General features: G+C 33.3%; 1 protein-coding gene and 1 pseudogene across 1 annotated transcript; one reads left to right on the top strand and one right to left on the bottom strand.

Annotated features, from left to right (window-relative positions):
- Nucleotides 1–3,286: 3,286 nt before the first annotated feature.
- On the bottom strand, nucleotides 3,287–4,424 carry LOC145593011 (WUSCHEL-related homeobox 5-like). The gene is made up of 2 exons (XM_081649525.1): nucleotides 4,054–4,424; nucleotides 3,287–3,585 (listed from the first exon to the last, which is right to left on the bottom strand). Exons 1-2 carry the CDS (start codon nucleotides 4,418–4,420, stop codon nucleotides 3,368–3,370), a joined length of 585 nt encoding a protein of 194 aa, XP_081505651.1. The 5' UTR covers nucleotides 4,421–4,424; the 3' UTR covers nucleotides 3,287–3,367.
- A 7,187-nt stretch (nucleotides 4,425–11,611) lies between these two features.
- Nucleotides 11,612–14,278, top strand: LOC145590702 (protein NRT1/ PTR FAMILY 5.6-like; annotated as a pseudogene).
- The last annotated feature ends 2,057 nt before the right edge of the window (nucleotides 14,279–16,335 follow it).

Below are 16,335 nucleotides of genomic sequence, written 5' to 3'. Positions count from 1 at the left end.
CACTCTTTGTCCGTTCCAGGTCCCAGCCCTGTTCCTGGGATCGGGGAATTGCCTTGCCCTTCTTGGAGCACGGGCCCTACCTCTAACTCCTCTCACCATTGTTGAGTTTCGAAGAAAAAGTCGAAAAAGGGGAAAGAGTTCGAATTCGAAGAAAATCAAACAAAAATCAAAGGAAATTACCTTATTTTGAAGCGGAATTTGCCGATCTATGAGTTCGGAATGACGAATTTCAGTTTCTAAGCTTAATTCTCGGGGATTCAAGGAGGTTTTGATGCGGATTCAAGGGTTTTGCGCAAGTTGGAGTTCGTGTTTGTGAAGAAGTGAGGAGAGAGAGAGCGGTTCTCTTGCTTATATTTCCAGAAATGGGAATTCTGGGAGTCCGCACCTTTAATTTCTCTTAAATACCTCACTAAGTAACCGTTAAACACATTTCCTCTTGATTAACCGCCCATTATCCGTCCAACTTCCACAAATTATCCATCCAGCCGCCGTTATTTCATTAATTACGGTTTAAATTCAAATTTTTGAATTAATTAAATCATTTACTTCCCTCCTTTTTCTGGTTAATTAAACCCGACCCGTCATCCTTCCAAATCGGGTCTGGGGGGCAAGTTGTTTGGGTCCAATTTAGTCCAATTGGGCCTAGTCATTAAATGATCCAATTAAAAGCCCAAGGTCAAGGTTCAACTCTCCAATCATGCTAAAGTCAAGATCAGTCCACAAGGCAAGTCAATTGGGCCAAGGCCCACATCTCCCATATATGCCAAGGTATAAAAGCCATCAATATTACATTTGTACATACATTCACAAAAAGCCTCAAGCAATTAATTCTCTTGCATAGCTTTCTCTCTACACATTGTACTGACTTTAACATCGGAGGGGCCTTCCTCGGCAACACCCCCGAGGCTAGTTTACGTGTGTTTGCTGTGCAGGAAATCCTCGGCCCAACATCACTTGGACCGAGCCCAGTCTTCACCATTTCACTGGACTTTCGGCAAGGTCCCATTGTTTTCACCCGAAACAGCAAGTAATGCAGGGCGCAGGCATTGGTGTTGGTTTACCAAAAGTCCAATATGATAGACGGTGGAATACGAAGGGAACAAGTGGCGCTATTGATGTGGGCTTTAATGTTGCCGTTCTTGTAGCAGACTATTGGCAACGTGGACTTCTATGGGCATGGGCTTCGCTGAAGGGCCATATTACATTACCGTGTTTGTGCCCGCAGCAAGAGGTTGCCAAGTTTGGTGCTGGCCAAACTGTTGTTAACTTTGATATCGGATCAACTTGAGTGATTTTTTTTTTTTGACAAAAAGTGTTTTTTGTTTAGGTAGAAGGAAAAAAAAAATGTATGACCTAACTTATATACTCAATACTCCATACTAGTGTACTACATTACATTTATTATGTTTTTTTTTATAGGATGCCCATCCGGTTCACCGAAATTTAGCTCCGACTACATCTTGATCCGACTCGGGTAGCATACCTGACTTATGGTGGATGAGTCTCCCAACAAGAGTTTCTACATACAATGACACTCGAACCCAAGACCTCCCTTAAGTGCATCAAGTTGCTTACCACTTGAGCCTTGTTGGTTACGTTTATTATGTATAATATTTGCTAAAAATAGATGTATTATATTATTTGCAACAAATGCTTATGTTTTCGTTTTAAGTTGTCATTTCTCTATTTATTTCTCTCTTCATCACATGTATTTTTATCTTTATATCTTCATATAACACTCATAGACAAATTTTGTCTATGTGCTTGTATAACCTTCCAAAATTGCATATAATATTTGCTAAAAATGGATGTTCAATATTATTTGCAACAAATGCTTATTTTTTCTGTTTTAAGTTGTCATTTCTTTTTTATCTCTCTTCATCACATGTATTTCTATCTTTCTATCTCCATTTAACAAACAAATTTCGTCTATGTGCCCGTACAACCTTCCAAATTAAGTTGTATATAAATAAGAAGTGGAGGTACTATATAATGAGTATAGAAACTGATCAATGCCTTCATGCATATATATATATATATATATATATATATATATATATATATATATATATATATATATATATATAATTGAGATCATGTGAGAACCAAGGTGAATAATAGGAACTAGGAACCAATTTCAGCCTTTAATCACGCTACATCCGACGGCTCACATCTCACCTGCATTCATTAGTGGTATTTTCGTATTTTCGCGAATTTTAAAACTTTTTCCAGTTTTTTAACTTTTAAGGCAATTTCATTTACTTTATGACTGATTTCATTTACTTTTACTAATTTTTCATTTACTTTTTAGAAATAAAACTGGAAATCACTTTGTAAAGTTGAAATATTACGAAAATGCCATTAATGACACGGGGTCATTAATGGCATTTTCGTAATATATACTTCCTCTGTTTTTTTTTATACTTGCAATACACCTTTTTTTTCACGCTTATCGATGAGGTGATTAAACTAGGTAAACGAATGAATTAGGCTATGAAATTTAAACCGTAACAACTTATCTCTTTATTCTTATAGGTGTTAAAATTTTGTAATTTAATTTATCCGTTTACCTAGTCTAATATCTTTCTTAACATGCGTGCCAAAGGGGTGTGTTGCAACTAAATAAAAACGGAAGAAGTATATATGAAAGACAAGTTATACATACAAGTTGCAATGGAAGTCTAATTTCCCCACATAAATATTGTGTCAATGTTGTTATTTATCACTTTATCTCGAATTAGATCTGGATCATCGTTAATGTATGCTGGAAATTTGTATGGGTCATGTATAAAAATAGCTTAAACGAACAGGTTACGCTTTCAAGTTATAAATGAGTAGCATTATTAAACCTACTCTCGAATGTCCATGAGTCCATGACTTATTGGCACCTATTGACATATTATATTGCAATTCAAACAAACATCTCTTCTTGAAGGAACAAATTTGCATTCCCAACCTCTTGAATATAATCAAAAACAAAAATGATCCAAACAACAGAGTAAACACAGAGAACAATAATGAACAAATTAATAATTAAAATTACTCCGTTTGTTTATAAACAAGTCATAGGATCAAAGAAAGGATAGAATGTCTACGCTTTTTCGTTAATTTCCATAACTTCATCGATTTTCTACATTTAATTTCATCTCAGTGCCATGCATGCATGCACTAATTACAATATCAAATGTTAACTTACAATAAACAAGTTGAACGAAATTTGAAAGAAAAAGCATAACATAATACCATAATTCCTACCTTTTTTTTAAGCAAATATATTTGTTTCTATTTTAATGTTTTTATAGTTTATGTTAATCTAGCTAGTAATTAGTGTGCTTCTAGTAATAACATTAATTAACTACTGGTTTAATTAAAAGAAACTTAAGCGCAAATCCAAAGGGGGATGATCGAAATGATCTCTTCCAAATGTGTATGCAGCAAATGTTGCGTAATTCTCCTTGCAACAGTCATTTGAGAACATCCTTAGCTTATCGGACTCTTGTTCATGGTATGAGTTCAATGGGAAGAGTTGAAGTGTTTCGATTGCTCGTTCCGGTTCACATACAATTTGATTTATCTCACCAAAATCTGCAAAACCAAATTAACAACCACTATGTCGTTAACCTAATAATCATACTCATATTGGACTATGCATCACTTAAAAGTTAAAACAGTTTCAATGATTTAACATTCATAGCTAACTAAGGAAGTTGTGTATTATTCAAAGTTGAGCCAGTTAGAAAAAACCTAGTGTTAGAAGATCAAGCCAACCAAAAGTAGCTAGTGGTTGAAACTCCAAGTTGGTTTTATATTCTATAAATTGGTTTTCTCATTGTACCAAAAACAAATATTAACTACGTACATGTCATACAATAACAACTTGTTCACTATCGTTGTGACTTGTGAGTTCTAATTTAAAACTTAAAAACAAGTAATTTCAGTTGTTACTTGTTAGAAAAAATAACACAATCCAATTTTTCAGTTGTTAGTTTCCTTAAAAAAAAAATAATACGTATATACGAGTATGAATACTCCGTAACAAGCAAGAAAACTTACATTTAGCAGGAGCAATAGGTTTAAGATGGTCATCAAGCTGAAAGCAAGGAGCATCATGATCCTTAGAAACACGACGTCGTTTTTGTCTCTCCCTAGCCTTATGGTTTTGGAACCAATAAAAAACATTCTTACTCTCAATCTTACCATAAAAGCTTAACTGAGTAGATATCTTCTGGATCTGGTCAGTGCTCGGTGTTCGAAGCCCTGACCTGAATAAGTCCGTAAGAACCTTAACCTGTTCCGCGGTCGGGTTCCAGCGTCCGCACTTGGTGCCGCTGCTAGGCGGCCCCCCGCCGCCGCTTCCGTAAGAAGCAGCCCTAGTAGTCTTTGTTGTTTGGATGCAAAAGCCTGACATCCCTTCTTCCATGATGTAAGAGGATAGATGTATGTTTTTGTGGGCCTGAAAAATAGAAGAAGAAGAAGAAAGATAATTCTGATCTTGTTTCTCAGCTTTCTGCTGATTTCTCTCTCTCCTTCTCTTTTTGTTGGTTTTAGCTAAGTTAGGGCAGTTCTGAACTCCAAAGGGGTAATTAAGAATACTAATAAGGTATGTAGGTAGTGTGGCTTAGCGTGGGTGTTGCTTTTATAGTGCAATCCTCGATGCCTTTATGTCAATACAACTAGTATTTTTTTTTAAAAAAAACTTTTTATTTATTAATTAATTAATTAATTTATTCAAGGGGATCGGAAATGCAATCAGATTGTTGTCTCTCTAAATTAAGTTTATTACCTCTTAAATCATTTCATGGTTAAAATGACAAATATTCCTTCCGTTCTATTATAATTGACAATAAACTAATTTGACCTTAAATATATTAATATTTTTTTTGTTTTTAATACCATATTTAAAAAACTATGGTCAATCCTAGTATATGTTAAGTAAAATAAGGTCACACTTATACGGAGTAAATATTTCTGGAACAAAGAAAGTAATAAGTTTCGCATAAGCTAAGTTACATGCCGTGTTTTAGTATGTTAATTAAGAGAATAACTCACATATCAATTAACTATAATTATAATTATGACAAGTCGCGACTGGTTTATTTTAAACTCCACTCGAGCTTTGATGCCTTGGTTAGGAGACCTTTCTAAAATCCCAATAGATGAACACAATTACACAAAAAGAAATGAGTTGCGTAAGCTATATTGGTGCTAGTAATGAAATTTTGCAAATATTATTAGATGACTAAGTGAGCTCTGAATGATCTATTATCTAAGTAAGTAGTATGTACATGTTTAATTGTATTTTATTCAACAATATTTTATGAACATAAATAAACAAGTCTCTGTCAAAAAATAAAAAAATAAAAAATAAAAAATAAACAAGTCTAGCTCTTATCTATAAAATAATTTGATTGTGAACATATATCCGCCTTATGTTTAATTCGCCAACATGAATTTAATGGGTATTTTCAAAGGCACATCTCATCTGTAAATTGAATAAACAATATATACACATAAGCATATGAAATTATTGGTACGTTTATGTTTTAGGATTTATAGAACTAAAATATGTACGATCTAAACAACCTGATTCTAAATAATAATTTTTATAAAATTCTTGACTTGACTTGTTTGATTTGATCTATAATCAACTCTAAGATTGTACGAAGTATAATGTACACATTACAACGTATGACTACTAGTCCAAAACGGGTCTTAGTTGATAGTAATTGATAATTATTACTCCGTAATTGAGAGGGGTATAGTAGGACAGAATAATGACTAAAGAGTCTGCTTTGAATTTAGGGAAGAGCTAAGAAGACTGTGAGTAGTGCTTTGGGGATTTGATCTAATCTGACTTGTTTAATCATTTTTAAGCATCTTGGTTTTTTGTGTCTCTTTTACTTAAAATTTTATTTTAACAACGGAGAAAGTTGCAAGTGCGTTCGGCGACATGCAAAAAAGCTAGTTGACGGTGTTCAACGTTTTGGTCTGCGAGCAGACAAGGAGGTAACTTCCTCTAATCTTGCATTTTTTATTACTTTGTACTTGTAAATGTATACACATAATCATATAATATAATCATATATTATAAAGTTTATAGCTATCTTAGGGTACATCATACATGATATTAGTATATATCATCTTGTTTTCCTACACCCCATTGTCTTGGGTCTACCCAATTTAAAAGATCCTGTACTGGCTTAACGTGGTAATTTGTGATTTGTGAAGATTTTAATTATTAATTTTAAACTGGTTAATTAATTTAATTTATTAATAACTTAGGTGTGTATAGACAGTATAGTCCGAAGAAGTAATCATCACGTAAATGGGTAAATAATCTAAGCACTTGCAAATTCTACGTGGAAAGCCATATGTCTCATGCATTTTCTTAACGTTCATACCTTCATCTCACCTTGTAGTAAAGAGAAGTCATAGAAAAGTAATCATCAAACTTAAGATAAAAATACTATTAATCCCATTAATTTAGTGCTTAGATTATATATTATATTATCAAACTTAAGATAATATATATATAGGCTCTATTCTTTTGAGTTGTTGTGCTCTGCTTATCTGAGCCCTATTCTACTATGATGTGCTCTGCTGAATATAAATAAACTGCTATGCTCTGCTCGGAATCTTAAAAGAGCAGGGCCACAGTCTACATATATACGAATAATGCGTTTTTAATATAAATTTAATTAAATATTCATTTTTGAAGACCTTCCTCTCGACAAAAACACTTGATTAATCTCAATTAAGAACTGAGAGTAGCATATTGTTATAAGATGTTCTATTCGATATGCTACTAATCAAATTGTTTTGTCCTTGTAGACACGATAAATTTCCCATTTGACGAAGTTCTAAAGATAATGAGAAGAACTTTTCCACAAGAACAAATTAAAATAGAACTTTTTCTTAAATTCTCTCTAGGATCAAATTATGTACTCCGCCAATCATATATGAATGGTGAATACGCTTAATATAAATGATATAAATTAGGTTTGCTTGTTCGAACCCTCGACTCTTAAGCTTATTGAAAATCATTATTAAGTGAATTACAAACTTACAAATTAAAGTACTCCCTACTATTCGATCATAACTTAAAATCAATAGAATATAAAATGTCTTTATCACTAAATATAACATAACATAAGCTATTACTAAACTAAATGTGAAAAATTATACATAGTACTTCGTAGTAAATCTCTTTCTTAAACTAGAAAATCACTTTTAAAAGGTCCTTTAAATTAGAATTACATACATACATTATGTACCATCATATTCATCAAGTCTCCATAGTCAATAAACATTATTCTAAATATCAGTTATTTAGCTGTAAAATTTAAACCTTTAAGAAAGTTACTTCAATAATCCAAACCTTTTTTTAGTTACAAGCATACGTATTTTATTAATTTTAATTTTAATTTTAATAAAAGAATAATAAGCTTGTGTGGACATGCATGTAATCCAAGGTTAGTTGATAAATTAGTACGAGTATGTCTGCCAAAACGATGACTCGTGAGTATACCTAAGAAGATTATTGGCTTAATCAAAATAATTAAAGAAAAATGGTAATTAATTAAATGTTTTAATGTAAAACTAACTTAAGTGAAAGTCAAAAATTTCAGTGTCTGATCTGAATTGGACGGTTGTGATCTCACGATCCGATTACTGACATGGATCGGGTTGACTGTCAGTGAAACAAAGAAAATTAAGGGTAGTAAAAATAAAGGGTTGTTTGGTGTTTCTTAGTCAAAAATTGTGGGGATCATATCTTCTTTTAAGAGTGTGGGAACACAAACTAAGATTTTGAGGGGTACTAATGAGTAATGACCAACCAAACAAGGAATTAAGAAAATAAAATACTTATGGAAATTAATTTAAAAACTTGTTATTGGAGTTTCTTATGTCATGTGGCTCATGTCTTGAAGTATATCTCATATATATTCCCAATAAATATATATTAATCATAATATATTTGCATGCTTCAATTCATAATCTCTTTTTGGATTATATTGTTAATGTTTAGGAGTTTATAAAAAGCCAACACTTTTTTGAAACAATTGCAATTGGAGGCCACACTACTAGTTCATAGCTACTAGCTAGGGGATGATACAAAAAGCATGTTTGTGGTTGAATTGATTTGGACTTAAGGAGTTGTTTGTTTATGATACTAAATTATCTCGATTTGTGCAAGTTTTAGATTATGTTAACTTTTGATTTACAAGTAGTAATTAGGTTTTTTTTTGAACAGGTAGTAAGTAGTTTTTAGTACAGTACAGTACAAAATTACGAGTAACAATTTTTTCTGTCTGAATTTAATAATTATATAATGGCATGCATGAAGCCGGTTAATATGACAATATGATTAGAGAGTGGCGGTCCTGGTGGTCTGGTGGAATGATGATCATAGTTGGCCATTTGTCCAATGCACCACAAAAATGATGTTTGAATGGGGAAGGGACGAGGTGGTGGTGGTGATGGTTCGGGTGGAGTTGGAGAAAGAAGGTAGTTGTGGCCACTTGTGGTAGGGGAGAGGGTCAGAGAGTGGTGTACGTGACATCTTGATGGTGTAAGAAGGGGTTTCATGTTGTGTTGTCGTATCGGGTCAACTTTTGCTATGTATAAGCAACATTTCTAATTAAAGACTTATTATTCTATTAAAATCTTTTCCTTTTGACTTAAAGTATTTTTTGTAAATTTCCTTTTCTTTTACTTACAATAATTTCTTATTTGGAATATTCAACTCAAGTCATTGATTAAATTAATTATAATTTTCTTATGGAAAATACTCAATCTCTTTAATCAATTATCAAAACAAAAAAATTTTAAAATGAAATATTTTACATACATTAACAAAAAAATTCATCCTACTACTAGAAAATACGAGTAATATCTTAGTGATTTGAATAATCATAAATAATGAGAAGATAGTTTCACTAATATACATTTAATCTTATACTCCGTAGTAAGACCTAAGCTAATGGTTTTTATTAAAAAAAAAAAAAAATAAATAAATAAATATATACGTAGTATGTGTGGACTGATAGAGGGATTAATTTCGTGGGGGAAAGCATTGGATCGAGTAAAATGAAAGGTTCAAGATGATTACTAACTCCAGAGCACGGTCAATTAGTAGGCCGTGCAAAACAACACAATTCCCACAATCGTGTTTTATGCATTGTTTGCAACACAATAAGTAGATACCAAAATCATTTTGTCTATTCTCACTTGGCTTCACCAATATCACCCCCCTCTCTTCCAACTCCTAGGTGTTTTGCTGTCTTTATACCCTCGGCGGCTACTAACATTTTCCTTTTTCCTATGCTAATATCTATCCATTCAAGTACTTCGTATTTAATTTGTTTAGAGTCATACTCCGTTATTCATCCCTTAGCGTTCATCTCATTTTCAAACACAACTCCTTATCAGCTCTTATACCATACTTTGTTATTTAAACCATTTCTAAATTATAAGCAGATCTAGATGGAGTTTTTTTTTTTTTTTTTTTTTTTTTTTTTTTTTTTTTTTTTTGTCTTCTAAAAGATTGGATTATAAAACACAAGAATCACTCTATTCTTACTTGTAGATGATTATTTCTTGATATATACCATCTTTTTTTTTTTTTTTTTTAAATATTCCTTGCAATCACCGTTCATAATTTAAAATCTTAACAATCAAATAAATAAGAAATTAAAGCATTACACATAGATATACATATAAGTAACAACCTTCACTTTTTTCTTTTTTTTTTTTTTTTTTTTTTTTTTTTTTTTGGAGGGAAACCTTCACAAAATTTAGTAATTTCTTTTTATACCATCTGACTGCTTGAACGGTTGCTCCTACGTATAAATGACGAAGTTGGTAAAAGTGCCAATGTGTCGGAATCTATTGTCCTTGACCAATTTGTAAATGTGTAGAATAGAACCTGCAAAACATAACAAGGAAAACAATCCAAAACAAATGGAAAAACAAAATTACAAGGTAGCTAAGTCAAATAACTAATAGTGTACTAAACTACTAAATAGTAGGTAAAATAATACAGACATTTTTTTATTATCTTAAAGAGCCCCTAAAAGGCTAAAAATCACAAGTAATATATACGAGTGTATTTTTAAAGTTAATCTATTACCTCCGTTTTAATTTATTTATTTTTAATCATGAATGCTTTACTATTTTGAGATCTAGTTTTACTAGTAGCACACCTTTAAAATATTTAAAACGGCCCTTGTTTATGTCTATCTCTAATAAGAACTCTAAGAAATTGACACAATGTATATCTTTTTTTTCGTTAAAATTCACTCGGTATGCTTCTACAAAGCAATCCATATATTGGTAGAAAGTCTATTAAGTTAAGCAATACTCCGTAGTTACTTAGTTAGGGGCATGCGTGAAATCAAGGCCGGCCCTCAAATTCCGTCGGCTTATAAGTTGTCGCCACTAAGATTGTCGGATAATTAATGGGAACTAATTAAGATTAGCTAAGCTTAAAAAGTTGTACACAAAAACTGTTAATAATATAGGAGGAATAGAAGGGCTAAAAAGCCGAAAAGAAGAGTTTCTAAAAGTAAAATTATAAGATTTGTGGAACTTTCAAGTGAAATGGAAGAACCGCAATTGATGGGAAATTATTATGGGTCCAAGTCCAATTAAGGAAATCCAGCAATGCATCTTATATTAATATTTTGATTAAGTGGGAAATAATAATAACGTTATTTAGTGGGATTCTGAAGTTTTTGGGGGACCCTTTAAAACTAAAAGGGTATTTATGTATGAATGTACCCTTAATTTGGGAGGCAATACCACCTTAATGGCATGTTTAGTTGGTTAATTGGTGCCTAATTATTGATTTCTTGTCATTTGTATGGCCTTTTTGGTAATATTGAGTTATAAATTAATATTTAATTGTCGTTGTAGTTTTGTATTTCTAAAGTGATTTTATTTTATTTTATTACAGTGTTATTTTTTTTTTAAACCATTAAGCATTTTATAATTGGTAGGTACTACATAGAGCTTTTTTCTTTCAAGGTTGGAGTACAATAAAGTGTTGTACCTATAATTATTAATCGTATCTAGACATCAAAAAATGAAACTCTTCCTTTGATTATCATCTCTAGGCACCTTGATGCTTTTATCATGCATATGACATAATCACATAAAGGTATACTCCAAAATATAAAAGGTTTATTTTTGTCATAATTAAGTAAGAGTAGCATAATCTATTTTGACAATATGCATCTTAATCCCCCACCTAACCAATTTGTACAAAGATGTGGGCATAAAGTTTCATTGAAATATAAAGAGTGCCTAAAATAAAAAGAATGTGAAATTTTTTTCTTCATGTTTTAAAATTATATGTACATTTCTTCTAATTTGAATACAATTCAATAATATATATAGTATATGGTTCAGTTCTTTTATAGTATTAATTTCGAAGTAAGTACTTTCAATTCAAAAAGAAATACACAAACACACATCTTCAAAATATATGTATACAAGTATTCAGCTTAAGAAAATTACAGATGTACTTTAATTTCCTCTTCCTTATTGATTGCACCACATTCATACATGTTGCATCAGTCAAAGATTAATTTCCACTTCAAGTCTACAAATGGCGAGTATAGACTTTGAGAATACAATTTATTAACTCTATACAATAAATTCTTGCCAAAAGTCATACTAGTACTTTGGTTATAACGGCTTTACTAATATCCCTATCAAAAAAACTTGAGAGAAAGCATGCACAATACACAGGAGAAGGAGGTGTTTTCACTCATGAAAAATCAATAAATAATGAAGTAGAAGATGTCATGAAATCACAAGTTCTTGATTCTTCATTTGATTACAGAGGAAGGATTCCTCTTCGAGCTGGCTCATGGAAAGCCTCTCTCTTCATCATAAGTAATTAACACGAAAACTTGATTACAATCGCACAAATTTGACCATTAACATTTTCAGTATACCATAAGTAATGTAACACAGAACAAAAAGTCGTATTTTTTCTAAATATATATTGAGACAAATCTAATGAAATCTCACATGCTACAATGTATGTCTTTAAAGTTTAATAACTACGCTGCGCACTGATTACAACATGCAAATAAAATGGATGCAGCACTTGAGTTTAGTGAGAGGGTGAGTAACTTTGGAATATCAACTAGCTTGATAACATACATGACAAAAAAAACAGCAGCCAACAGTGTGTATACATGGAATGGAGTTACAACAGTCATGCCTTTGTTTGGTGCCTTTCTTGCGGATGCTTACACTGGCCCCTATTTCATGATCCTCTTCTCTGCTATCCTCTATGTCCTGGCAAGTCATCAAATCTTTCTCATCCCAAACTCCCTTTTAATTATTTTAACATAGAATTTTAAGATGCATGCATATAAAAATTGAGTGATTATTGTGGTAGTAACTAGTAACACCTATAACGTTTCACCGTACCCTGTGATATGGGTTCGATTCCTACTAAGGTCTTGATTCTCGAGGGGTTGTGGCAATCTTAGATTTTTTCCAATTTAACTATCTTATATTGATCTTCTCTAATGATCTTATTCTCCAAGGAATAAATTGAAATGATTTAATAAGTTGTCATAATGGAATTTTTAATTCTTATTTTCTTGCCTCATATGTTTAGGGTTTAGTTCTTTTTACCATGACTCAATATATTCCAAGCCATAAACCCTGCAGCACAACCTCAAATTCATGTGATCATGGTAGCCAGGTTCATAAGGTGGTCTTCTTCGTAGCGGCCTACCTCGTGGCTCTAGCGAACGGGTGGTTATAAACTGTGCCTGGAGAGCTTTGGGGCAGACCAATTCGATGACAATCAGTCAAAAGAAAGGAAGCAAAAGATGTCATTTTTCAATTGGTGGAACATTGCACTTTGCAGCGGCCTCTTCTTAGGGGTAACTTTGATAGTATATCTACAAGAGTATGTAAGTTGGGGCATTGGTTACCTCACACTAACCATAACTATGAGAGTCACTGTCATGGTGTTTGTTCTCGGTAGGCCATATTATCGTTACAGAAGCGCCCATGGAAGCCCCTTAACCCCATTGTTGCACGTCTTAGTTGCTGCTATTACAAAGAGAAATTTGAACCGTCCTTCAGATTCTTCATTGTTGTATGAGGTTCACAATTCAGAGAAGCCCCAAGGACGGATTTTAGGTCACACAAATAGGCTCAGGTAAATGCAAAATTCAATAGGTCGGTAACGGTCTTGAGCGAAAGCTATCCTAGCCTTTAAATTTAAAAAACAATGCAAAGTTCTGAGGAATTTGGATGCATTGTTATTTTTACTTCTCTCACAACTCATTTGTGTAATTTTTAAAAACATATATACCTACAGTAGAGAAGAGATTAATCACAATGTGATTGAATGTCTGTATGTAGATTTCTTGACAAGGCTGCTATAATCGAGGAAAATGAACATAATGGAGCGTCAACGACCAGGGGAAAACAAAGTCCCTGGAGGCTAGCAACCGTAACACAAGTGGAGGAACTGAAACTCATAATAACCATGGTTCCTATATGGCTAACTTCTTTGGTGTTTGGCATAGGGATTGCGCAACTCTCTACTTTCTTCATCAAGCAAGGGGGCGAAAAGAATAGGAAAGTTCTCAAACACTTTGAGATTCCAGCGGCTTCAGTGTATGCTCTAACAGCCGTAGGGATGTTTGCCTCGGTAGACTTCTATGACAAGGTCCTCCTCCCATACTTGAGGCGAACCACAGGCAATGAGAGAGGCATCGACATCCTTACAAGAATAGGTATTGGCATGGTTTTTTAAGCATAGCAATGATGATCTCAGCCTTGGTTGAGAGGAAATGGTTAAAGATGTTACTGCAAGGGAAAACAATGTGTAGTTTGGCTACCGCCTCAATTCTTACTTGCTGGTATAGGAGACGGATTTTTCCTAGTAGGAATGCAAGAATTCTTCTATGACCAAGTTCCTGACTCAATGAGGAGTTTAGGGATGGCGTTTTACCTCAGTATTCTCGGTGTTGGAAGATTCCTTAGTAGCTTTTTAGTGACTATCGTGGATTATGTGACAGGGATGAAAGGTGGGAAGAAATGGATAGGCAAGGATTTGAACCATAGTCGTCTTGATTATCTTTACTGGCTCTTGATGACCATAATTGTGTTGAACATGTGTATTTTCGTGCTACTGGCTAAGAATTATAGGTACAAAAATGTTCACAATATTGTGGCTGTAAGTGATTCTTGTGATGGTGTGAGCAGAGAGAAGAAAGTGGAGTTGGCTAGTGTCTAAAGAGATTGTAGATACTGTAATACATACAAGAATGTAAGGAAATCACTCAAAAAAAATGTGAGAGAAAATCAACTTGCACACACTAAATTGAGCTATCATATCAAATACAAAGTATCATACTCTGCATAAATGAAGAGTTAAGTATATTTTACAATTTCAATTAACATTCATAAATTGTACAACAAATTAATGTAAATATTACAGAGTAAAACACAACATATAGAAATTGAGCTATCATATCAAATACAAAGTACCTCTACTACTATTCTACCAATTTATTATTATTTTTTTTTCTCTATCAATGTTTTAACCATTAACAACTAACCATGAAATGTCAAATGAAACAAAATGAAATTGGTAAAAGTGCCTATATGTCACTTTCTTCATTGTCCATTACCGATTACCGTTTTTAAATGTTTAGAACCTGCAAAACATAACAAGGAAAAAAATCCAAAACAGATTGAAACCCAAAATTCCAAGGTATTCATGTACCCTAAATTTTTTTATTTTATTGTAATTGTAATTTACTAATTTTTTGTACTATATATTTTTTTTATTCTTTTTTCAAATTATTAATTAATTGTACTAGGTAATTAAGTAAAGTACTATAATCAAATGAAGGGTATTATATATGTTAAGTACGGAGTATTATAATGTTGATTGTTAGGGGTACGCATGAAATCAAGGCCGGCCCTCAAATTCCGTCGGCTTATATGTTGTCGCCACTAACATTATTGTTAGTTAATTAATTAAGTTTAGCTTAGCTAATTAGGTTTAAAAGTTGCAAATGTCATGTAATGGGATCCTAAATTTTGGGGGACCCTCTAAAAGGTTGTGTATATACCTAGGGATGTCAGTGGGGCGGGTCAAGTAGGAGACCCGCCCCATCCCCGCCCCAATGGGGCGGGGATGGGTCTTGGTTTGGCGGGTGGTGGGGCGGGGATGGGGATGAAAACGATACCCGCCATGGGTGATGGGGCGGGGGTGGATTTTAAGTTGTACCCACCCCATCCCCGCCCGCCCCACCCGCCCCACTTCGTACCCGCCCCATCCCCACCTCATACCCACATCTATATACTTTTATATTATTTTATAAAATAATTACGTGAAATAAATATTAATTATAATATTTTGTACTACACTTATATTATAAACAAAAATGTGTGTAATATTAAGAATTTTTTTTTTAATATTATAATCCGTATTAATTATGTAGGATTGTGTATTTAAGACACGGAAATTTGGTGGGTCTTAGGTGGGGATTAGGCGGGTATTTGGTGGGGATTAGGCGGGGATGGATATCCAAGTGGGGGGTGGGGCGGGGATGGTTTTGGAGTTGTACCCGCCGAGGTGGGGATGGGGATGAATATTAGACCCGCCGCGGGGATGGGGATGGGGATGGGGATAAAAATGTTAGGTGGGGATGGGGATGGGAAGGCCAACATCCGCCCCGCCCCGCCCCATTGACATCCCTATATATACCCCCGATTTGGGAGGCCATACCCCCTTAATGGCCTTTATAATCTGGTCAATTAGTGCCTAATTATTGATTTTATGTCAATTTGTCATATAATTTGTGTGACCTTTTGGGTGAAATTGAGTTATAGCTCACTAAAGAATCATGTTTAATAAAGTTCTGTCAGTAATCTTAAACTTATTATAATTGCTACAGATTTATAAAGTGATGTACTACTTTGTAGTATTAATGTATTATTGTTTCATTATCATAAGATGATAAGAATTTCAATATAAAAAATATTTTGTTGGAATGTCAAGTCAAGCAACAAAAGTTGAATCAAATGTATGGGATGTCAAGCAACATGTATTTTAAACAAAAGGGGAAATAGTCACATGTTAAGGATTTAACTCCTAACCCAAATTATATACAAACATTGATTAATTTTTTGTGATCCTATATACCAAGAACTGACTATATAATACCCGTGTTGGACTAGCTATCTTATAGTCGAGCTTGGGTGAGCGAGGTGCAGGGCTAGATAAGGGAGAGGGAGCCTCATGCTTCTTTCCATGAAGCTCAAAGGGACTGTCCATTCCTC

Source organism: Chenopodium album, chromosome 18 (assembly GCF_948465745.1).
Source record: "Chenopodium album chromosome 18, dcCheAlbu1.1, whole genome shotgun sequence".
Lineage (NCBI taxonomy): Eukaryota > Viridiplantae > Streptophyta > Magnoliopsida > Caryophyllales > Amaranthaceae > Chenopodium > Chenopodium album.
This window is presented reverse-complemented; position numbering and strand designations above follow the sequence as displayed.

Excerpts from the sequence above, each read along its gene's own strand:
- LOC145593011 (XM_081649525.1), bottom strand. The coding sequence starts at position 4,420 with ATGGAAGAAGGGATGTCAGGCTTTTGCATCCAAACAACAAAGACTACT. Across the intron at positions 3,586-4,053 it reads ACCTATTGCTCCTGCTAAAT|ATTTTGGTGAGATAAATCAA; the intron begins GTAAGTTTTCTT and ends TTGGTTTTGCAG.